The following is an 18,837-nucleotide window of genomic DNA, read 5'->3' on the forward strand; positions in this document are numbered from 1 at the left end:
AGTATTGGAAATTGTTCCCACGTCTTGTCAGTAATTTTCCACAAAGATTGATTTAGATTCTTGAAGGAAAAAAAAACAGAGATGTGTTTCTGCTGAATGTAAGCAGGCAGAGATGATTCTAGTCACAGTATTTAAAAAAAAAACTGTTCTGGTTATAGTCACTTGCGTAAATATTTGTCCAGTGTTACCTTAAAGTGTTGTTTTGAAACACACACGTAAATTTTGAACTGCGTCGAGGAAATATTAATTTCATTATCATTACGCAAAATTCACTTGAACTACCAATCTATTCAAACTGGGTGACTATACTGAGATTACAGTCCTTTGAAATGCAAACAAGGATCGCTCCATGTTTTTTTTTTGTATTCAAACTTCCATGTACAAATTATTGACATTTTCTCATATACTTAGGTTACAGTGCATACACATCACATATTCACTTTCTTTAAGATATAAGTATAAACACCGACAAACAGACATATATATGCACAAACAATCTCGAATACTTTCTTTATCAACCATGGAAGTTTGAGTATTTTTAGTTAAGAAGGGGGGGGGGGTGTGTGAAGGAGGGCGGAGAAAGAGAGGGGAACACAATCTATCAAAAGTCATACATATGCAAGAGGATACATAATAGTATACTTATATTTTCGTTTGCTATAATTTGATTAAATATCCTTGCAGCTATTATAAACACAGTTCATAACAAGTCACAAATAGTTTGCCAATACTTTTAATACTCAGCAAATTTACAATTCTTAAGTAACAGTAGTTTCTCAATATGTATTCAATCAGTGACAGTTCGTTTTAACATGAGCGTCAAGAGGTTTGGGACATTCTTATATTTACTGGCAAAAATGAATTGTTTTACTGTAAGAATCGCCCCATGTAAATGTTCATGTTAATGGTATGTTGAAAATAGCTTGGTTCAAATCCTTTATTTTTGTATTGGTGACTCAAATGAACTTAAAGTGCTTGTCATATGGCATATGTGTTAAACATATGTACGATGATCTTTATGTATATGTTAAGAAAAACGTGGCACGAACCTTGTTCGCACGAAAAACATTATTTGTAGCGTACATGCATCTCTCCTGTATCTCGAAGGTTTGGTCGATTAACTTCAAATTTAAAAAGTTACATTTTAGGTTTGCATTTTAACAACAAACGAAGTTTTGGACAAAACCACTACTTCTCAGTACCAAAACGTTATTCTGACAGCACTTATCGGTACAAAAAACCCCATTTAGACAAAATTCACATAATACCAAAATATTTTGAATTCACAAAAGGCTTAAAAAGTCAAATAAAACGCATTTTTCTGACAAGAACTGATTAGTCTTAACAGGCCAATAAATGTTGGCGAACTATTTTTATGACTTAATCAAGAATTCTTGCTATGTTTGCTGTGCTTCTAACTACATCACTGTAAAAAAAACCCCTTAAAATAAGTTAACTGCAGGTTAATTTTCCAAAATGTATTGAAAGGCTTTAAAATGTGCATAGCAAAGATCGGCAGCAAAAATCTATGCTAAATGTATCGCCAGTCTATCCTATCCCGAAATCGCCAGTCTTCCCCTCCGCACGAGTTCGAGACAGAGAATAGCGAGTCTTCACCCCGAATGTATATAAACTCGTGCGGATACAGAACATTCATATCCACAGAAATACCCTGATCAAATGAACATGGCTGTTCCACCAGGAGGACCTATGGAGATCTGCTTCTCTTTTGATACTACTGGGTCGATGTCCAGTTCTATAAACGCTGTAAAAGAAAATGTGCAAGAATTGATACTACGACTACAGACGGACATACCCGGTCTTAGAATCGCTGTCTTCGCTCATGGTGATTATTGTGATAAAAACTCGTCATATGTCACCAAACACATTGACTTTTCAACCGATTTGAAAGAACTGTGTAACTGGGTGAAAAATGTTGAATCCACGGGTGGCGGCGATAGCGATGAATGTTATGAATTGGTGTTGCATGAGGTTCAAAGTCTTTCGTGGACGCCGGGATCACAGAGAGCTCTGGTGATGATTGGAGATGCAAATCCGCATGGTGTAAATTACCCAGACAATAAATTGAGATTAGATTGGGAAGTGGAATTAGACAAATTGGCAGCAATGGTGAGTACTTTTATGCAATAATTAGAGTGTACACGCTTTTGATGGTAAATTAATTTCGATCACTTATAATTCAAATCAACATTAAAAGCAAAGCCCTTTAAATTTTGGCTCATAAACACTTTTCAATTCATTTAGAGTGTCCGCGTGTACGGTGTACAGTGCAGAGGTTCGTGCGATGAGAGAACCAAAAACTTCTACCAAACACTGGCCAACAAGACAGCAGGCAGACGAATGGAGTTGGAGCAGTTTTCCAACCTATTTGATTTTATCATGGCTATTTGCTACAGAGAGCAAGGAGCAGAGTTTCTAGACCTCTATGAACAGGAAGTCCGTGCCAGAGATGCTAGAATGGGTCTCCATAAGGAACTGCACGCTCTATTCGGGGCTCTAAGAGAGGGAGAAGAAGAACCTTCAACGTCCTCGTCAACCGCAGAGAAGCCAAAGTCCAGAACACTTCCATTCAAGCCAGCTCTGAAAAAGAAACCTTCGCTCACAAAGGCTCCTTCCATTACCAAACTGAAGAAAAACAGTTCCCTCATTCATAAAGTCACGAAAACCATCGCCAAAAAGAAACCCAGGTCTGCAGTCGATAGAAAGAAGGCGAAACTCTTGGCCATTTCTCGTCAAAAGGTACGTAGAAGCTTTTTTCTTCTTCTTCAGAATACACCCCATTAGATTGAGATTGTTTCTCGGTCCTTAATAGAACACTTTGGCTAACCAGAGGTTTTCCATTTATCGATCCAGCCTGCTCTCTTTTTCGGGATTCCTTGGCTGGCGTAAATGTTTGTTGTTTGACCACGCAGCTCTTTACCATTTGTGGTAAATTGTATTTCATAATATTTCAGATGAACGCTCTTAGAAAACTGAAGAGAGAAAACGTTCCGGACACGAACTTTTCTTTAAACAAAATACAGTGGTCCCCATGGGAACTAGTTATCTCTCCCACCAAACCAGAAAACGACTCTTTGTGGACTGAAAGATACAGAGGAAGAAAGGGTTTCCGCAAAACCAGCGTCTGCGGAGGAAAGACTTTTCCTGCAGCTGTGTACGAGTTCTCTGTGAGGAAACTTTCCGATCCTAAACGTTACGTGACATACTGTAAATTGTCGTCAGGATTCACCAAGACGAGGTGTTGGGAATCGAGACTTTTATCTCATTCTGACGTTCGATCCCAAGTCAACAAAATTGTTGCTTTAGGGTATTCCGTCTATGTACGACGATGTTTGTTGAATGATTCTAACAAAGACACTGTCAGGAAATCATTACTTCGATATGACTATGCTTGGAAGCGAGTTACAAATGTAAGGGATTCGCAAAGAGATATATCAGTAGCATAATTTCTGTCATGTTATTTATTCTATGTCGTTTCTATAGTACTTGTGTTGCGTTTTTATATCAGAATATTGATTCTGAAGTTGTTGTTGTTTTTCAAATAAAACAAATATGAATGCACCTCTTACTTATGTCACTTTACAAATTTCACGACATGCCACTGGTATATTTTAAGCTTCATAAAGTAAAATAGTTCATGAAATATATCAAATAAGGAATTGAATGGAAAATTGAATAGCATTGCAATTGTGAAGATCAGAAGTGAAGTGCAAACCTTACAGCATTGACGAAAGGGTGGCATCGCAAGGGAATCTGCAAGATTCAAAGGGGAGCTAATATAACACGAAATGCCGGTCAACCGTTGACCGGTAGAATTCTGACATTGACAGCTACGGCGTGCTATTAGTAGGGATTGTAAACATTTGGCAGTAATAAGAGTGGGTAAGCTTGGCAAAGCTAAAAAATAAAAAAATTGTCGAAATATTAAAGGATCAATGTCTCACAAAAATCAAAGTATTGGAAATTGTTCCCACGTCTTGTCAGTAATTTTCCACAAAGATTGATTTAGATTCTTTAAAGAAAAAAAAACAGAGATGTGTTTCTGCTGAATGTAAGCATGCAGAGATGATTCTAGTCACAGTATTTGAAAAAAAAAACTGTTCTGGTTATAGTCACTTGCGTAAATATTTGTCCAGTGTTACCTTAAAGTGTTGTTTTGAAACACACACGTAAATTTTGAACTGCGTCGAGGAAATATTAATTTCATTATCATTACGCAAAATTCACTTGAACTACCAATTTATTGAAACTGCGTGACTATACTGAGATTACAGTCCTTTGAAATGCAAACAAGGATCGCTCCATGTTTTTTTTTTTGTATTCAAACTTTCATGTACAAATTATTGACATATACTTAGGTTACAGTGCATACACATCACATATTCACTTCCTTTAAGATATAAGTATAACACCGACAAACAGACATATATATTCACAAACAATCTCGAATACTTTCTTTATCAACCATGGAAGTTTGAGTATTTTTAGTTAAGGGGGGGGGAGGGTGTGAAGGAGGGCGGAGAAAGAGAGGGGAACACTATCTATCAAAAGTCATACATATGCAAGAGGATACATAACAGTAAACTTATATTTTCTTTTGCTATAATTTGATTAAATATCCTTGCAGCTATTATAAACACAGTTTAGAGCAAGTCACAAATAGTTTGCCAATACTTTTAATACTCAGCAAATTTACAATTCTTAAGTAGCAGTAGTTTCTCAATATGTATTCTATCAGTGACAGTTCGTTTTAACATGAGCGTCGAGAGGTTTGGGACATTCTTATATTTACTGGCAAAAATAAATTGTTTTACTGTAAGAATCGCCCCATGTTAATGTTCATGTTAATGGTATGTTGAAAATAGCTTGGTTCCAAACCTTTATTTTTCTATTGGTGACTCAAAATGAACTTAAAGTGCTTGTCATATGGCATATGTGTTAAACATATGTACGATGATCTTTATACCGCTCTTTATGTACATGTTAAGAAAAACGTGGCACGAACCTTGTTCGCAACACAAAACATTATTTAAAGCGTACATGCATCTCTCCTGTATCTCGAAGGTTTTGTCGATTAACTTCAAATTTAAAAAGTTACATTTTAGGTTTGCATTTTAACACCAAACGAAGTTTTGGACAAAACCACTACTTCTCAGTACAAAAACGTTATTCTGACAGCCCTTATCGGTACAAAAAAAAACCATTTAGACAAAATTACGCATAATACCAAATTATTATGAACTCACAAAAGGCTTAAAAAGTCAAATAAAATGGGCATTTTTCTTACAAGAACTGATTAATCTTAAAAGGCCAATAAATGTTGGCGAACTATTTTTATTAGTTAATCAAGAATTCTTGCTATGCTTACTGTGCTTTTAACTACATCACTGTAAAAAAAAAACCCTTAAAATAAGTGAACTGCAGATTAATTTTCCAAAATGTATTGAAAGGCTTTAAAATGTGCATAGCAAAGATCGACAGCAAAAATCTATGTTAAATGTATCGCCAGTCTATCTTATCCCGAAATCGCCAGTATATATATGATAAACTTTTCGTTCAGCGAGGTCGCAGTAATCGGCGTCATAAAGTCAAGCAGACGTCTTATCACATTGAACCCGCGGATCACTCAACAAAAGTTCCGCTAAACCTGGTAAGTTTGTGTTCCACTATCGCTTTAAAAATTATTCTAAATTACTTGATGAACTTAAAATATTTGGCACTTTAAAAAAATATTTGCAATGGAAATAAAGAATGTTTATCTTCTAATATTTTCTTTTATATTTATTATCCTCTTTTTGAACAATTAACAATAAATTTTAAATTTTTTGATATTTCTTTAATGACAAAACTAAAACTGTTCATTATTTTGGCTTTGTCTCTCTTTTAATATCTTATTTTTTTTTTGTTTAGAACCATGATAGCATATTTTCTTCTTTTGACTGTGACTAGTGTACTTGGTGCTCCAACGTAAGTTTTATCATTAAGATATAAAAGAGTTTAAGATAAATAAAATCAAACTGATACACATTACAAGTGACAAAAACCATACTTTTAAGATTATTGATAACTACGGATGATGGGAAACAACTTTGCCCTGTTTCAGTGACCAGTCACATTCTGCTTTGGAACAATTCAAGAACATTATTCGGACACAGGTCACCACACTTTGGCACACTGTTGACAAAAATGGCGACGGTCGATTCGAGGCGAGCGACATGCACCACATCTTCGATGATTACGATGCTAACCGTAAGAATCACTCTTGGAGTGGGAGCTTATTGCCACTCTTTATTGCCAGTCATTGCATTTATCTGTTATTCTTTTGCAAAAAAAAAGGATGGTATTGTGTCCCTATGTATGTCAACTTAAAGGTTTAAAGGAGGAAAATTATCCTAAAAATAATGTTTTAACTGAAAATGGCGCGGCAACGGGACATAACTTTTGAAACTTGCCGATGTAAGTGCACATTTCACCTTGATATACTTGATATTTATTTGATACATGTACGTGATACGTGATTTATCATATTCTGATTCAATGCATATCGTCGTGAATGGACGTCAGTAGTATGCTTTATTTATGATAGATAAGTCACTAATGGCGTTTTGTTAACCATCCGCTCGATGGTCATAAGGGTCTTCAGTTAGTCATGTAAAATAAGGTGGTATGGGACATCTGTAGATATTAATGTGAGTTAAAGTACATTAAAATTAAAATACTTTTATCGGTTTAGAATTTTCAAATTTTACAATGTTTATCAAAAAAAATATCCACTAAAAAATATTTGGAGACTTAAAAATTGTAAAACCTACACCGGGACTCGAACTCTTGACTTACATATTCGTGGTAAACCGTCTAACCCACTGCACTACGCTGTCATATGATAATAACGGGAAAGAAACTAGTTATATATTAATTACAATTGATTTTGTTGTTTATATCGATAAACAATTCGTCACAACATGGAAGTGTCCAATACCACCATCAGAAAAAGTCCCTTTTGATTTTATATAATTGTCTAATCTAAGAACTACCAGGAACACAAACCACTAATTTAAGCTGCTAATCTCAAGTTGGTCTTAATTGACAGAGAAGAGTAACTTTGTTGATAGGAATATATATTAATAATAATATATATTTTTTTCTAAAAATACATTTTGTGATATAACCTGAAAAGGCATACTGCATTCATTTACAAAATTGCTTTCACGATTACTTTGCTGCTTAGATGACCATAGTGTGACCAAGCATGAATTCGTGACGAGGTTTGCCCACAATGAACCAGAGTTGAACATAATCGGTGAGGGTCTGTTCCTGGAATTCGACATGAACCAAGATGGCGCTATCACCGTGTCCGATTTAGACCTCTACTATCAGAAGATCGATTCAAACAGTGAGTAATGTTAACCGCCTTAAAACGGGATCAACTATTTTAAGTGTCTTTTATCAAAATAAAGGTCCCCGTATACAACCCTCTTTGAGTGTGCATTTCAAAAGTTAATTGTTTTAAGAAAAATAACTATTAATACAGCAGTTTTATAAATATTCGTTGCTATTTAGTGTTATGGCGGGGCTTTATATAGACTATCTCTCTTAGAGAGATTTTTACCTTGCCGGGTGTGAAATGAACGTTAAGACGACATGTGTTTCAAAAATTTTTTAAAAGATTATACGTGCCACTCAAATGTCGGCTTACACGTGCGAAGGCATTGGTGTATATAATTGATTCATAGCAATATTATCATTTCTGTGCACACCGTTAAACAATTACTGAAACAGCACACTATAGTATTTACCGCAAACATCCAAAGGATAGTCAAATGATGTAATCTTTGTATTAGATGATTTTTTTTATTATATTTTGTAGACAATGGGCATGTGGAGAAGGAGGAATTCGTTCACTACTTTACGGAGGTACGTCTGATTGATATCTTTCGAATTGTTTTTATGACAAAAGTATTTAACAATAAACGGTCTGTGTTGTCGTTGATTTGTTGTCGTTGATTTGTTTTAGATCTTCACCATTCTGTACGTCATCCAGCTGAATCAGACGACAGTTGCACCTGGCGGCCGCTAGAAAGAAAAATTACGCTCCATCCCCGAATTATGCATTTTCTTGGACTTTAGATGGTCATAACTGTAGACCATAAATTAAAATATATATACTAAATATAAAAGTATATCATATTACATCAATCAATCAATCAATGGAACAGTATGATAATGTCATATATATTCGTACAATATACGCTATACCTATTATAATGTGGAAAAGTTAATTGTTCAATTAATTTGATTGTTAATTAATTAATTGATAATTGATTGTTAATCAATTGTCATTGTCATTTTTTCATTGATTGATTGATTGACTATGAACTAACTTTTTGTTGGCATTATTATTAGTCATGCAATGGCTGTTACGGTAAAGAAAATATTATCAAGACTTCAACAAGCAACTGCCTTTCTTCGAACCAAAACGATTTAAAAACAAAAATCATGCGAGTCAAATGCAGGATCTCACACTTGACAACGTCTTTAACTAAGACGTTTGGGTTAGGGTTTTGAGGATAGTGAACTTCCGTGGAATTAGTTATCAGAAGCCCCCGAGCATTGAAATGCTTGCGACTTTCTTGGAATACGTTGTTGGAGTTATCCTTCTTGTTTTACTATGACATTCGTCCGAGAACAGATTTTAAAGTTAAATAAATTCGAAAAGGTTTTTGGTATTTTACTCCAAATGTTTGGTGATGATTTGAATTTCCGATTTGACGATGTGGTGACAGAGAGTTATATCCGGTTCACTGTGGTTAATTATCAATTAATTTAGTTCAAAATATTCCGGGTTTTTTTTTCATTTATATAAGGCAGTGACATTTTGCTGAATGCTGCTTCTTATGATTGACTAAACGCAAAAGATGAAATCGAGTCAATTTATCTATTCAGTATTCAACACAGTAATTTAATGAATTAAGGAAGTCCTAATTTATATTAAACTTTTATATTCCTAAACATATGGCCAACCGGTTCCGCCTACCTTTCTGAGTTACGTCATGTGTATCGTACAGGTGGACGCCTTTCCTTTCTTTGCTTCAGTGCCCCCCCCCCCCCCCCAATTATGCCCGAGTGCTTCCACGTGTAAGTTACATTTCAGTCTGCAATGTCTTGACAGAAAAGCGGAAGTGTGATTAGAAAAATCTTGTTGGTGTGGTTAATCATAAATTTATTGCACAGAGAAATCAAGCAAAACCCCTTCATTAATTGCTAGGTATTAGTTCAAATATATTATCATCGGAATGTAACCATATCATTGTTTTCTTTAAACTTGATGACTTATATTAATCCGATTTTTGATGTGTTAGGCATTGATGATAAATGTTTCTTTTCTTAAATCACAAGATCCTCCTGTGGTTCAAAGCTTGTCTGCTTGTTCTAGATGACATTTCCTGATTTTTTCCACGACGCCGTTTGACTGATGCAGTACAAGTGGCGGTCACGTGTTCTTATTTCTTTGGGCACGTGTTCATATCATTTCTAACACATTGATGTGGTCAGTCAAATGCTCACTTTACATGTCATAGGAATTATTCCTCTGATATTTGATTTCAGCATAGCATGTTACCATTTCAAAAATATCTAATCCAAATTCAATTTGAACTTTTCAAAAAAATATGAAAAATCAATCTGAAACTTAAAACATATATATATATATATATATATATATATATATATATATATATATATATATATATATATATATATATATATATATATATATATATAATGAATATTCTGAACGTTTTGGTACTACACATTATTAGGTAGTCCGGACCAGAACATTATCAAGGGATTTAAAAAACACACCTTCATGTATTCAACACAAGGCTGTTTACCCTATATCAGAGTTTCATTGTAGACATTACCTTATGTGCACCAGGATGTACAACTAGCAAACATTTTTTTAGATGCACTTTAACAGCTAAATAAATTTTCACCCATAAATAATTGCATTTCTGGAAACGGTCATGATACTATCATTTATATTTGAATCTCGCCTGTATATAGCGGTAGGCCAACGTCTACACCTGCAAAAAAATATCAACCATTATCTTTCAACCATAAAATAAATGTCAACACATACTAACGTCTTTCAAAAGTAAAAACCACTATTAACAACTACCAAGATCCCTTAACAGTGAAATACAACTAACAGACCCCTTAACAGTGAAATACAACTAACAGTGAAATACAGCTAACAGATTTCAACATTCTACAACGTTAAAATAAGTATTATCATATACCAACATCCTTTGTCAGCAAAATAACTTATTGATCTCTATCAACCGCTTACATAGATTGTCCTACCGGCAATCAACACCGTAAGAGTATTCTTTCTATCATTACCCACAGATAATGGGAGAATAAATTAATTAACATATCAATACTTACCAACAATAAACATTTGATAAATATGTTGTCAATACATACCGGCAGCCTACACCGGAAAAATACAAGAATACATATCAAAAGCCTACACAGGACAATGATAATGTGAATACTTACAAACAGTCTAGACCGGACATATTTATGTAAAAACCAATCAGCAGACAAACCAGATAAATTGCATACCATTGTTTACCAACAAGTCACACCAAATAAATATCATGTCAATACTCACCAACAGCCTACACTAGATAGATATAATTTTAACACTTATAGACATCCTACATCGCCTAAATGTACTGTAATACTTATAGACAGCCTACATTGGCTAAATGTCCCGTCAATACTTATAGACAGCCTACATCAGCTTAATGCCGTGTCAATACTTAAAAACACTCTACATCGGCTAAATGTCCTGTCAGTACTTATAGACAGCCTACATCGGCTTAAAGTCCTGTCAATACTTATAGACAGCCTACATCGGCTTAATGTCCTGTCTTAGCTGTCAATACTTATAGACAGCCTACATCGCCTATATGTCTTGTCAATATTTAAAGACAGCATACATCGGCTTAATGTCCTGTCAACAATCATATACAGCCTACATCGGCTAGATGTTTTATCAATACCTACCAACAAACTTACAACGTATAAATATTCTGTCATTGTCAATTTTTACTAATTGTTCTTATGAGTATACTGTCAAGTTTATCAACAGCCTACATTCTGCCTAATCCTACCGACATTCATTACTTACCAAATCCTAACAACCCAACAGTTTATAATGATTTAACAACTAATCCATCCCAACAAACCGACATCACCGTAAAAAACCTGTCATTCCCTATAAACTGCCTTTACTGGTAATAAAAACCGTTATTAATCACAACATAGAATTGTGATTTTTTTTCGTTAATTTCAACAATTTGTCAAACATAACTACCCGTCTATATTGATGAACAATACACAAAGGTTCGATATTTAGACGAGTTAAAGCTAAAGCATACAACACTACAAAACTGTAGAGCAACGAATCAATCTTATCAGACAACATTCAACAGTTATATAGCATACCAATCTTATCCAATAGCAAACAAGGGTAAAAAAAACCAAGTCAATCTTCCCACCACATACAACGCAAAATATAGCACGCCAATCTTACCCTCCACAATTTACTGTAAAATAGCACTGCCAACAAACCAATCTTACCCTACAATATACAATGGTAAAACAACACACGAATCTTACCCAAAAGTATGCAACGGTAAGATATCATGCCACTCTTACCCAGCAGTATACAATGGTAAAACACATACGAATCTTACCCAAAAGTATGCAACGGTAAGATAACATGCCAATCTTACCCAGCAGTATACAATGGTAAAACAGCACACGAATCTTACCCAAAGTTTGCAACGGTAAGATAACATGCCAATCTTACCCAACAGTATACAACGGTAAAATGGCACATAAATCTTATCTAACAATATACAACGGTGAATATAGCACATTAATCTTATCGAACAATATACAACGGTGAATATAGCACGCCAATGTTTTCTATCAGTATACAGTGGTAAAATAGAACATTTATCTTATCCAAAAATATACAACGGTAAAATCGTATGCAAATCTTACCAAACGATACGGAATAATTGTGCTTTATAGTTGCACAATATGATATCTGTCCACTTTCCTTGCATACTTATCTAAAAGTGGAGAAACAAAATATCGTTATTATTTGATCCAGATTATAAACGAAAAAGATGATTTAATCTAATTTAGTTCGGATGATGTTAAGCCATGTAAAGGGTCCTAAATCGAATACACGTCTTGCGTCCATCTTTCCTTATTATGATTTTTTAACATCAAAATCAGTTTCTTTTTTTTCTTGTGTTGTAAAGTTCTTTGATATTTAAAAAAACTCCATGTGTATTTTTATGATAAGGATATCAGATCGAAAAATGAGCCGATCAATACTCAAAAGCCCTATACTGAGCACGCGCGTCACAGACAATTACTATAACAGTTTACTTTAAAAATTGTCTCTTGAAACATGTATGTGTCATGTAATTTTGTTTTTGATGCAGTTTTGCTTTTACATCTTGCCGTTAACCCGCTTGTCTTTCTACAACAAGACTACAATTCAGAGGACCAACAGAATTCACGAACTGACAATGTGGGACAAAAGAAAACGACAGAGTGTGTCATTGTAAGATAGAACAAGCAAATTAAAGAATTCATTTTCCTTTTTGTTAATTTCGCATTTAGTTATAACAGCTTAAATGAAATTACATTTTAAATGACATTAGCCTATCTATTAATGTACTAAGTATTGGTACAAACTAAAGATGTTCGAGATGTGTATGAAAATAAAATATTGACTGATTAATATTTGATCTTTTTTGTTTTATTAAATAAAAAGCTACCGAACGTTAGCAAAGTATAATTTGTTGCTGCCTTATTAGAATGTAAGGGACAGTACTGTTTCATCTCTTGCTGTTTAAATGACAAACTAATAAATTATAGTAATCTGAACTACGCGTTTGTCAAAAAAAAAAACTGAACAAGTTAGTAATAAAGTCTGATATAACATAAAAAGATTTATCATACATTAATCTGAAAAATTAGCATATGTTTACCACAGTCGCTAAGCAACGATGCAGGTGAGAGTGAAATATGCTAACTTTTGCATTTTATTAGATCCCCTCGGCCATGTAAAAAGGGTAATCTTCAACCAGAGATGGAAGTCAGGAAATTCATAGCTTTTTATTTGCTGGATAGTTTTGCGGTAGCATAGTTGGATTCTTAAATATGGACATTTTTCTGGACTATTTTATGTCAGAGACAACTTTTTTTTGCAAGGAGTGCAACAAATGCGGAGTATATTTAGGCGGGCATTCCTGACTCCGCCCACTGCGCAAATTAATAAAGATATTTCACCTGACAATGGGGCTGACAATTCAAAAAATTGAAACATTTAGTAATCGAATTAAATTTCAATTTATTACGGACGAGTGAAGTGCAGCGTACTTCGACGGACATACTTAACCCCGAAGAGGCTGCCTGATTGCCCGTGATCTTCTGAACGCAGTAAGTTTTCCTTTCTTTCTTTTCCCTTTCATTGCATCAAATCTGGACAACTTCATTCATCTTAATATTTTATTTCTCTGTTTGTTCATATACCAGTTTGAAAGTAAATTAACATTCGATATGCAACACATACTGTTGTATAGCCGTTGGCAAAATCCTGTTTATATTGAAAACGAGATGAGCGCGGTTGAAATTCAGGGACCGTGAAGTACGGTACATTTTTACTAAGAATTCCCCATTTAACATGGAGTGAAATTTGATAGACCTTAGCCTATGTCAGCCCGGAATACGGCCGCATGATTTGAGTGGTGTGTGTCTGATAGGGTGACCGTCTTAAGTCGACATGTTAGTTTGACCCTGGTTGGTGTGTTTGGTGAAAATGGATGCATAGTAATGGCGGCAGTGTTAACAAAATTCATGGGTTGTTTTGTGTACACCTTTTGGATTGAAAACTTGAGGGGTAAAAGTAACTATAGTAACTATAGTTTGTAAACAGAACATGTTTGGTTTATTGGTTTGGAAGATTCAAAGGTACTTTTTATTTTCCTAGACATTGTTCATTTGCATAATTTTAAACAAACCACCGCTTACGGCAATTTACACATGCTTGAGTTGGATAACATTTATTTTCTTTAAAAAAAACAACTAGAAAATATATTTCATGCTTTATTTCTCAGTGGTTTCTCTTTTTTTTTAGGCCAACATTTTTATAAAAGATCACAATATTTTTTGTGTGATATTAAAAAAACCTTTAGAAAACATTTGTTCGGCATTCAAATCAATGTAAATATTTAGTTTCTTAATGTAAAAAACAGACCTGATATATCTGTGACAAGTAAAACTCGTGTAGGACAAGTTTCTAACCCAGACGTTCTAGCCAAGTCCGAACATTAGCCGGTCAGTGGTGCGAGAACCAGTCAATGGTCAGGCGTCCACTAATATCGACCTCATCGAATAAAAGATTGACCCCTCCACATAGTCTACATAGATTTGATTTCGCCAGTTAGGTCGACCAAAACTTAAAAAAAATATCATATAATCATAAATGCAATGGTTTTGATATTTATTAAGTCAATTCTGTTTGTTTTTATCCCAATAATATTTTTTATTCAGTATATAAAATGTGTAAAAATAAGATAATTTTTAGGACTTAAAAACAACATAGAAAAAAATATTTGTATTTAAATTTATAATTCTAAAAATATTACTTACGTAATCTAGTTGCACTGTGGGAATTACGCCACACCCCTTGGTCAGTGACTTTTTAATAAAAAAATCCCGACTGTCGTGTGTCTAACAAGACCGTGGTCAGTGGCCCGAGGTCGCCTCAAGGTGAGGGGTCAATCCGGGACAGGTGGCAGGTAGTCTGTGTTGATGCTTTCATCTGCTGGGACTAAATTGTCATTAACCATCTAATGCTCTAAGTCTGTCCTGCCTTAATGGACGGACTGTTTGAACCAGTTTGTTATTAGGAAATTATTTTTTTGTTTTAGGTTAAATTCAGCAATTAATATGTGATGAACTGTAGGATTTGTCTGTCTCAAATTATGTGAGTATATTTTTAAAAAAAATTACATTAAATGTAGCTTGTATAATTGTTTTGGGATAATATTTTGGTAAGAACTAAAATTATTTTAAAAAACCATTCAAGCCATATTTCAATTTCATTCGTTGCCTTTGCAGAATACAAATATTTATTGAAACAAATAAATATACTGATTGAAATTAATTCCTAGTTATATAAATTATAAATTCAATTAATGATTTTTTTGAAAATTTAAATAATAATTATAGCTTGTTGATTTTGCAATTCAAATAATTTTTAACATGTTCAATGGTCACTTTTATTTAAAAAAAAAAAACTAAAATGAAAAAAGGGATATTAATATGAGTCCCTCTGTTTTTTTTTATTTTTAGAAAATGAATCATAAATATGTTCAAACAAAACTAGGTTTATTTAGAACACACGAACAAATGGCAAATGTGTGATTTGCATGCATTATAGCAGATAAACAAAGGAAATATTGTGTAACGTAGGCAGTAAAACGGCCTTCGAAGGCTCATTGTAGGGCTTACTTATGGAATAACCTATCTCAGTTCACCATAGAAAAACAAATGTCACTTCTCATTCTTGTCAACAACTGTCAAGGAAAGCATCGGTGTATTTAATATGTCAAAAATTATTATAGAAATGCGCATTCGATCATTCCCCGGTCAGAGACGCGTGGAAAGTAAACGTTATCATAGACCCTGAAAGTCTTATTTTTTAAATTAAATTTTGCAACGATATGTTTAACATTTATATAGTTGTTTTTCAGAAACATCTACAACACAATTATATATTGAAAAAACAAATCAAGCATGTTTATGGATGTTTGCGGTACAGAAAGAAAACCTTTTTCTCGGGATATATATTTAAAATATGTATTGTTAAAATGCATTTAGATAATAATTGGCTAAAAAGGGGTTAAAATATTTTTATAAATACAGATCATATGCAAGATCAGATAACGTTAATTTCATGCCTTAAACCTCTCCCTTGAAATATGTTTTCGCTATAACAATTATAAGAAATTGAATGCATATTTTTTTTCAATGTAAATTCACATAAACATTTTATTAATTCACCAAAATCCAGTTCCTATTTTTATTAACACAGCCGGTGTGGTTTGCTTCACAAAGATAGCCCATAAAACGGTTGTCTGTAGATATGTTTTTGCTGGCTTATAAATGTAATTAAGAATAGCTATATTAGAATGAAATCGATTCAGAACACCAGAGGTTCCATCTGATGCAAGTCTACGCACGCGCAATGAACAGCTCCTATTGATTAAGCAATCTAGTATCATTTGAAGCCTGAAGATAATTTAGTTAAAAGATTTTCACTACATTTATTTTGTGTTAAATACAGTTTTCAGAGCGCAATCTTCTATTGATCTAACAGGTATCTGCATAAATACTTAGATCTTGAAGGCACGAATCCCTGTGATGTCGTCATAGAGTGCACGTGTGTCGTGTACAATTTTGTTTGATTCATCCTGTTTTATATTCAGCATGATTATTTGTCCTCCATTAGTTTTGTTTTAAGCTACCTTGAGCAGTATGTGTACAGAAACGACGAATACCACGGACGCCACAGTGTAATATGGCTGTTGATTTGGAAAGATGGCTGTTCGTGACTGGACTTGAAATTTGTTGTGTCTCTTTAACATAGGCGTCGGAACCGGGGGGGGGCTAGGGGGGGCTTAGCCCCCCCACTTTTTTTGCAAAGTTATACCTAAGCATTAGAAACATAGCATGATAGAGGGTTCAGCCCCCCACTTTTTCTCACAGGAAAGATTATTGTTCCTAAATTTACCTTGAAAGATTGAAAAGTTAGATTCAGAAGCAAACTAGCCCCCCCCCCCCCCACGGATTAGGAATTTCATGATTTTGGGGGAAAAAAATTTGGGTAAGTAATTTTTTTTTGGAAGTATAGGTATACTTCCCCCCCCCCCCCCCCCCCGTATTAGGATTTCCATGATTTTGGGAATTACTTTTTTCTCAATATTTCTGAGGATTAGTCTAGCCCCCCCACTTTCAATTTGCTTCCGACGCCAATGTTTAATGGTTGGACACAAGATGTGTCTGCATATTGTTCATATTAAGACGTAAGTTCGTGATCTGTACCCCCCTTTTGCCTGATGTTGGTTCCTGGTCTGTCCTTGATAATCCGCCATATCTGTTGTCCCTCACAGCAACCTGGTAATCATATTTGCCTTTAAGATTTGACGCATTGGAGAAAATATATCACAAGTCAAGCGTGTTGAGTGGCAGAAAACACTATCACTCCCTTTGAAGTGGGAGCTTTCATTTTTCATTTGAATTTAACAAAAAGCAACCCCGCATGTTGGGTTGGTGTTGAGGGTTTGAAATACTACCCTTAACAACAAGGAGTTAAACGACATTGAATAGCGTTCAGTTTAACTGGGGTCTAATTGCAGAAATGTCAATTTTGAACAGATGATAAAAAGATGAAAAGGTTGTTTATTATTGGAGAATTTTATTACAAATATACCCAATGAATTCCCTCATGAATATTCATCATTGCTCTGTGTATGTATGCGAACTCAACAATTCTTTAGTGCTTCATTTGCCTAGGTTTAGTTTTCTTGTAAACTTCACTTGTGGAACAATGTCTACAATCTGTGAAAGTTTGTGATCTTAAGTACAACAATCAGATACAAAATATTTGTCATTGCGATTTTAAAATGAATGACAAGTGTTGAAATATAGGTCATTTATGTAGCTAAAGGTACTGTAGGTCATTTTGTAACTCTTGGTCATGTATGTAGCTACAGGTACTATAGATCAAGTGTGTAGCTATATGTCAAGTGTGTAGCTTTAGGTCCTGTATGTAGCTATTGGTACTATAAGTCAAGTGTGTAGCTATAGGTCATGTATGTAGCTATTGGTACTATAGGTTAAGCGTGTAGCTATAGGTCAAGTGTGTAGCTTTAGGTCATGTATGTAGCTATTGGTACTATAGGTTAAGCGTGTAGCTATAGGTCAAGTGTGTAGCTATAGGTCATGTATGTAGCTATTGGTACTATAGGTTAAGCGTGTAGCTATAAGTCAAGTGTGTAGCTATAGGTCATGTATGTAGCTATTGGTACTATAGGTTAAGCGTGTAGCTATATGTCATGTGTGTAGCGAAACAGCATTTCAGTACTGCTGCAGCAGATAAACTGTGAACTCCCCAACTAATGATCATCAGATTTACATGAGTTTTCATCAATCGCCGACAAAATTGTTCTTAATAAGCTCAATAAGTTGAAATTGCCTATTATATATCATGAAATATGTTTGACCTTTATGCAATATAGGTTGGGAGCTACAGAAGCAGTTAGTTCAGTTTTCAGGCCATGATTGTCCAAACGCAATTCTTGTGAAGGTTAGACCAAGAACTGTGTATGGACATCAGTGCTTGGGGCTTATACATCAGAAGGAATGTCCAAATAACTGGAAAATGCAAAACAGTGGCACAACCATCAGAACTGAAGCATGGACCTTAAACTGTGTTGTCAAACATTAACATTCCATCTGGGACAGTTTTCTTTGTGGATTCTACACAGAAATGTGCGATGAAGCCTGCAGTGACATTCAGAGTGATGTAGCAAAAGAGATGAATGCCATTGTCACTTAAACCGCATGCTATGGTGATATTTTTGCAGGGGTGCAAAGAGAAGAAAAGTAAATCAATGTGTTTGCAGATTTAAAAAATTCAAAGGTGTTCGCTTCATT

At 34.5% G+C, this 18,837-nt stretch overlaps 1 protein-coding gene and 1 pseudogene across 1 annotated transcript; both read left to right on the forward strand.

Moving 5' to 3' along the window:
• The first annotated feature begins 1,622 nt into the window (after positions 1-1,622).
• On the forward strand, positions 1,623-3,582 carry LOC128155742 (uncharacterized; annotated as a pseudogene).
• Positions 3,583-5,563: 1,981 nt separating this feature from the next.
• LOC128155918 (uncharacterized) lies at positions 5,564-8,406 on the forward strand. The gene is made up of 6 exons (XM_052817804.1): positions 5,564-5,671; positions 5,932-5,988; positions 6,125-6,270; positions 7,250-7,414; positions 7,889-7,935; positions 8,036-8,406. Exons 2-6 carry the CDS (start codon positions 5,936-5,938, stop codon positions 8,096-8,098), a joined length of 474 nt encoding a protein of 157 aa, XP_052673764.1. The 5' UTR covers positions 5,564-5,671; positions 5,932-5,935; the 3' UTR covers positions 8,099-8,406.
• The last annotated feature ends 10,431 nt before the right edge of the window (positions 8,407-18,837 follow it).

The sequence above is a fragment of the Crassostrea angulata genome, chromosome 7 (genome assembly GCF_025612915.1).
Source record: "Crassostrea angulata isolate pt1a10 chromosome 7, ASM2561291v2, whole genome shotgun sequence".
Lineage (NCBI taxonomy): Eukaryota > Metazoa > Mollusca > Bivalvia > Ostreida > Ostreidae > Magallana > Magallana angulata.

Excerpts from the sequence above, each read along its gene's own strand:
- LOC128155918 (XM_052817804.1), top strand. The coding sequence starts at position 5,936 with ATGATAGCATATTTTCTTCTTTTGACTGTGACTAGTGTACTTGGTGCT. Across the intron at positions 6,271-7,249 it reads CGATGATTACGATGCTAACC|ATGACCATAGTGTGACCAAG; the intron begins GTAAGAATCACT and ends TTTGCTGCTTAG. Across the intron at positions 7,415-7,888 it reads TCAGAAGATCGATTCAAACA|ACAATGGGCATGTGGAGAAG; the intron begins GTGAGTAATGTT and ends TATATTTTGTAG.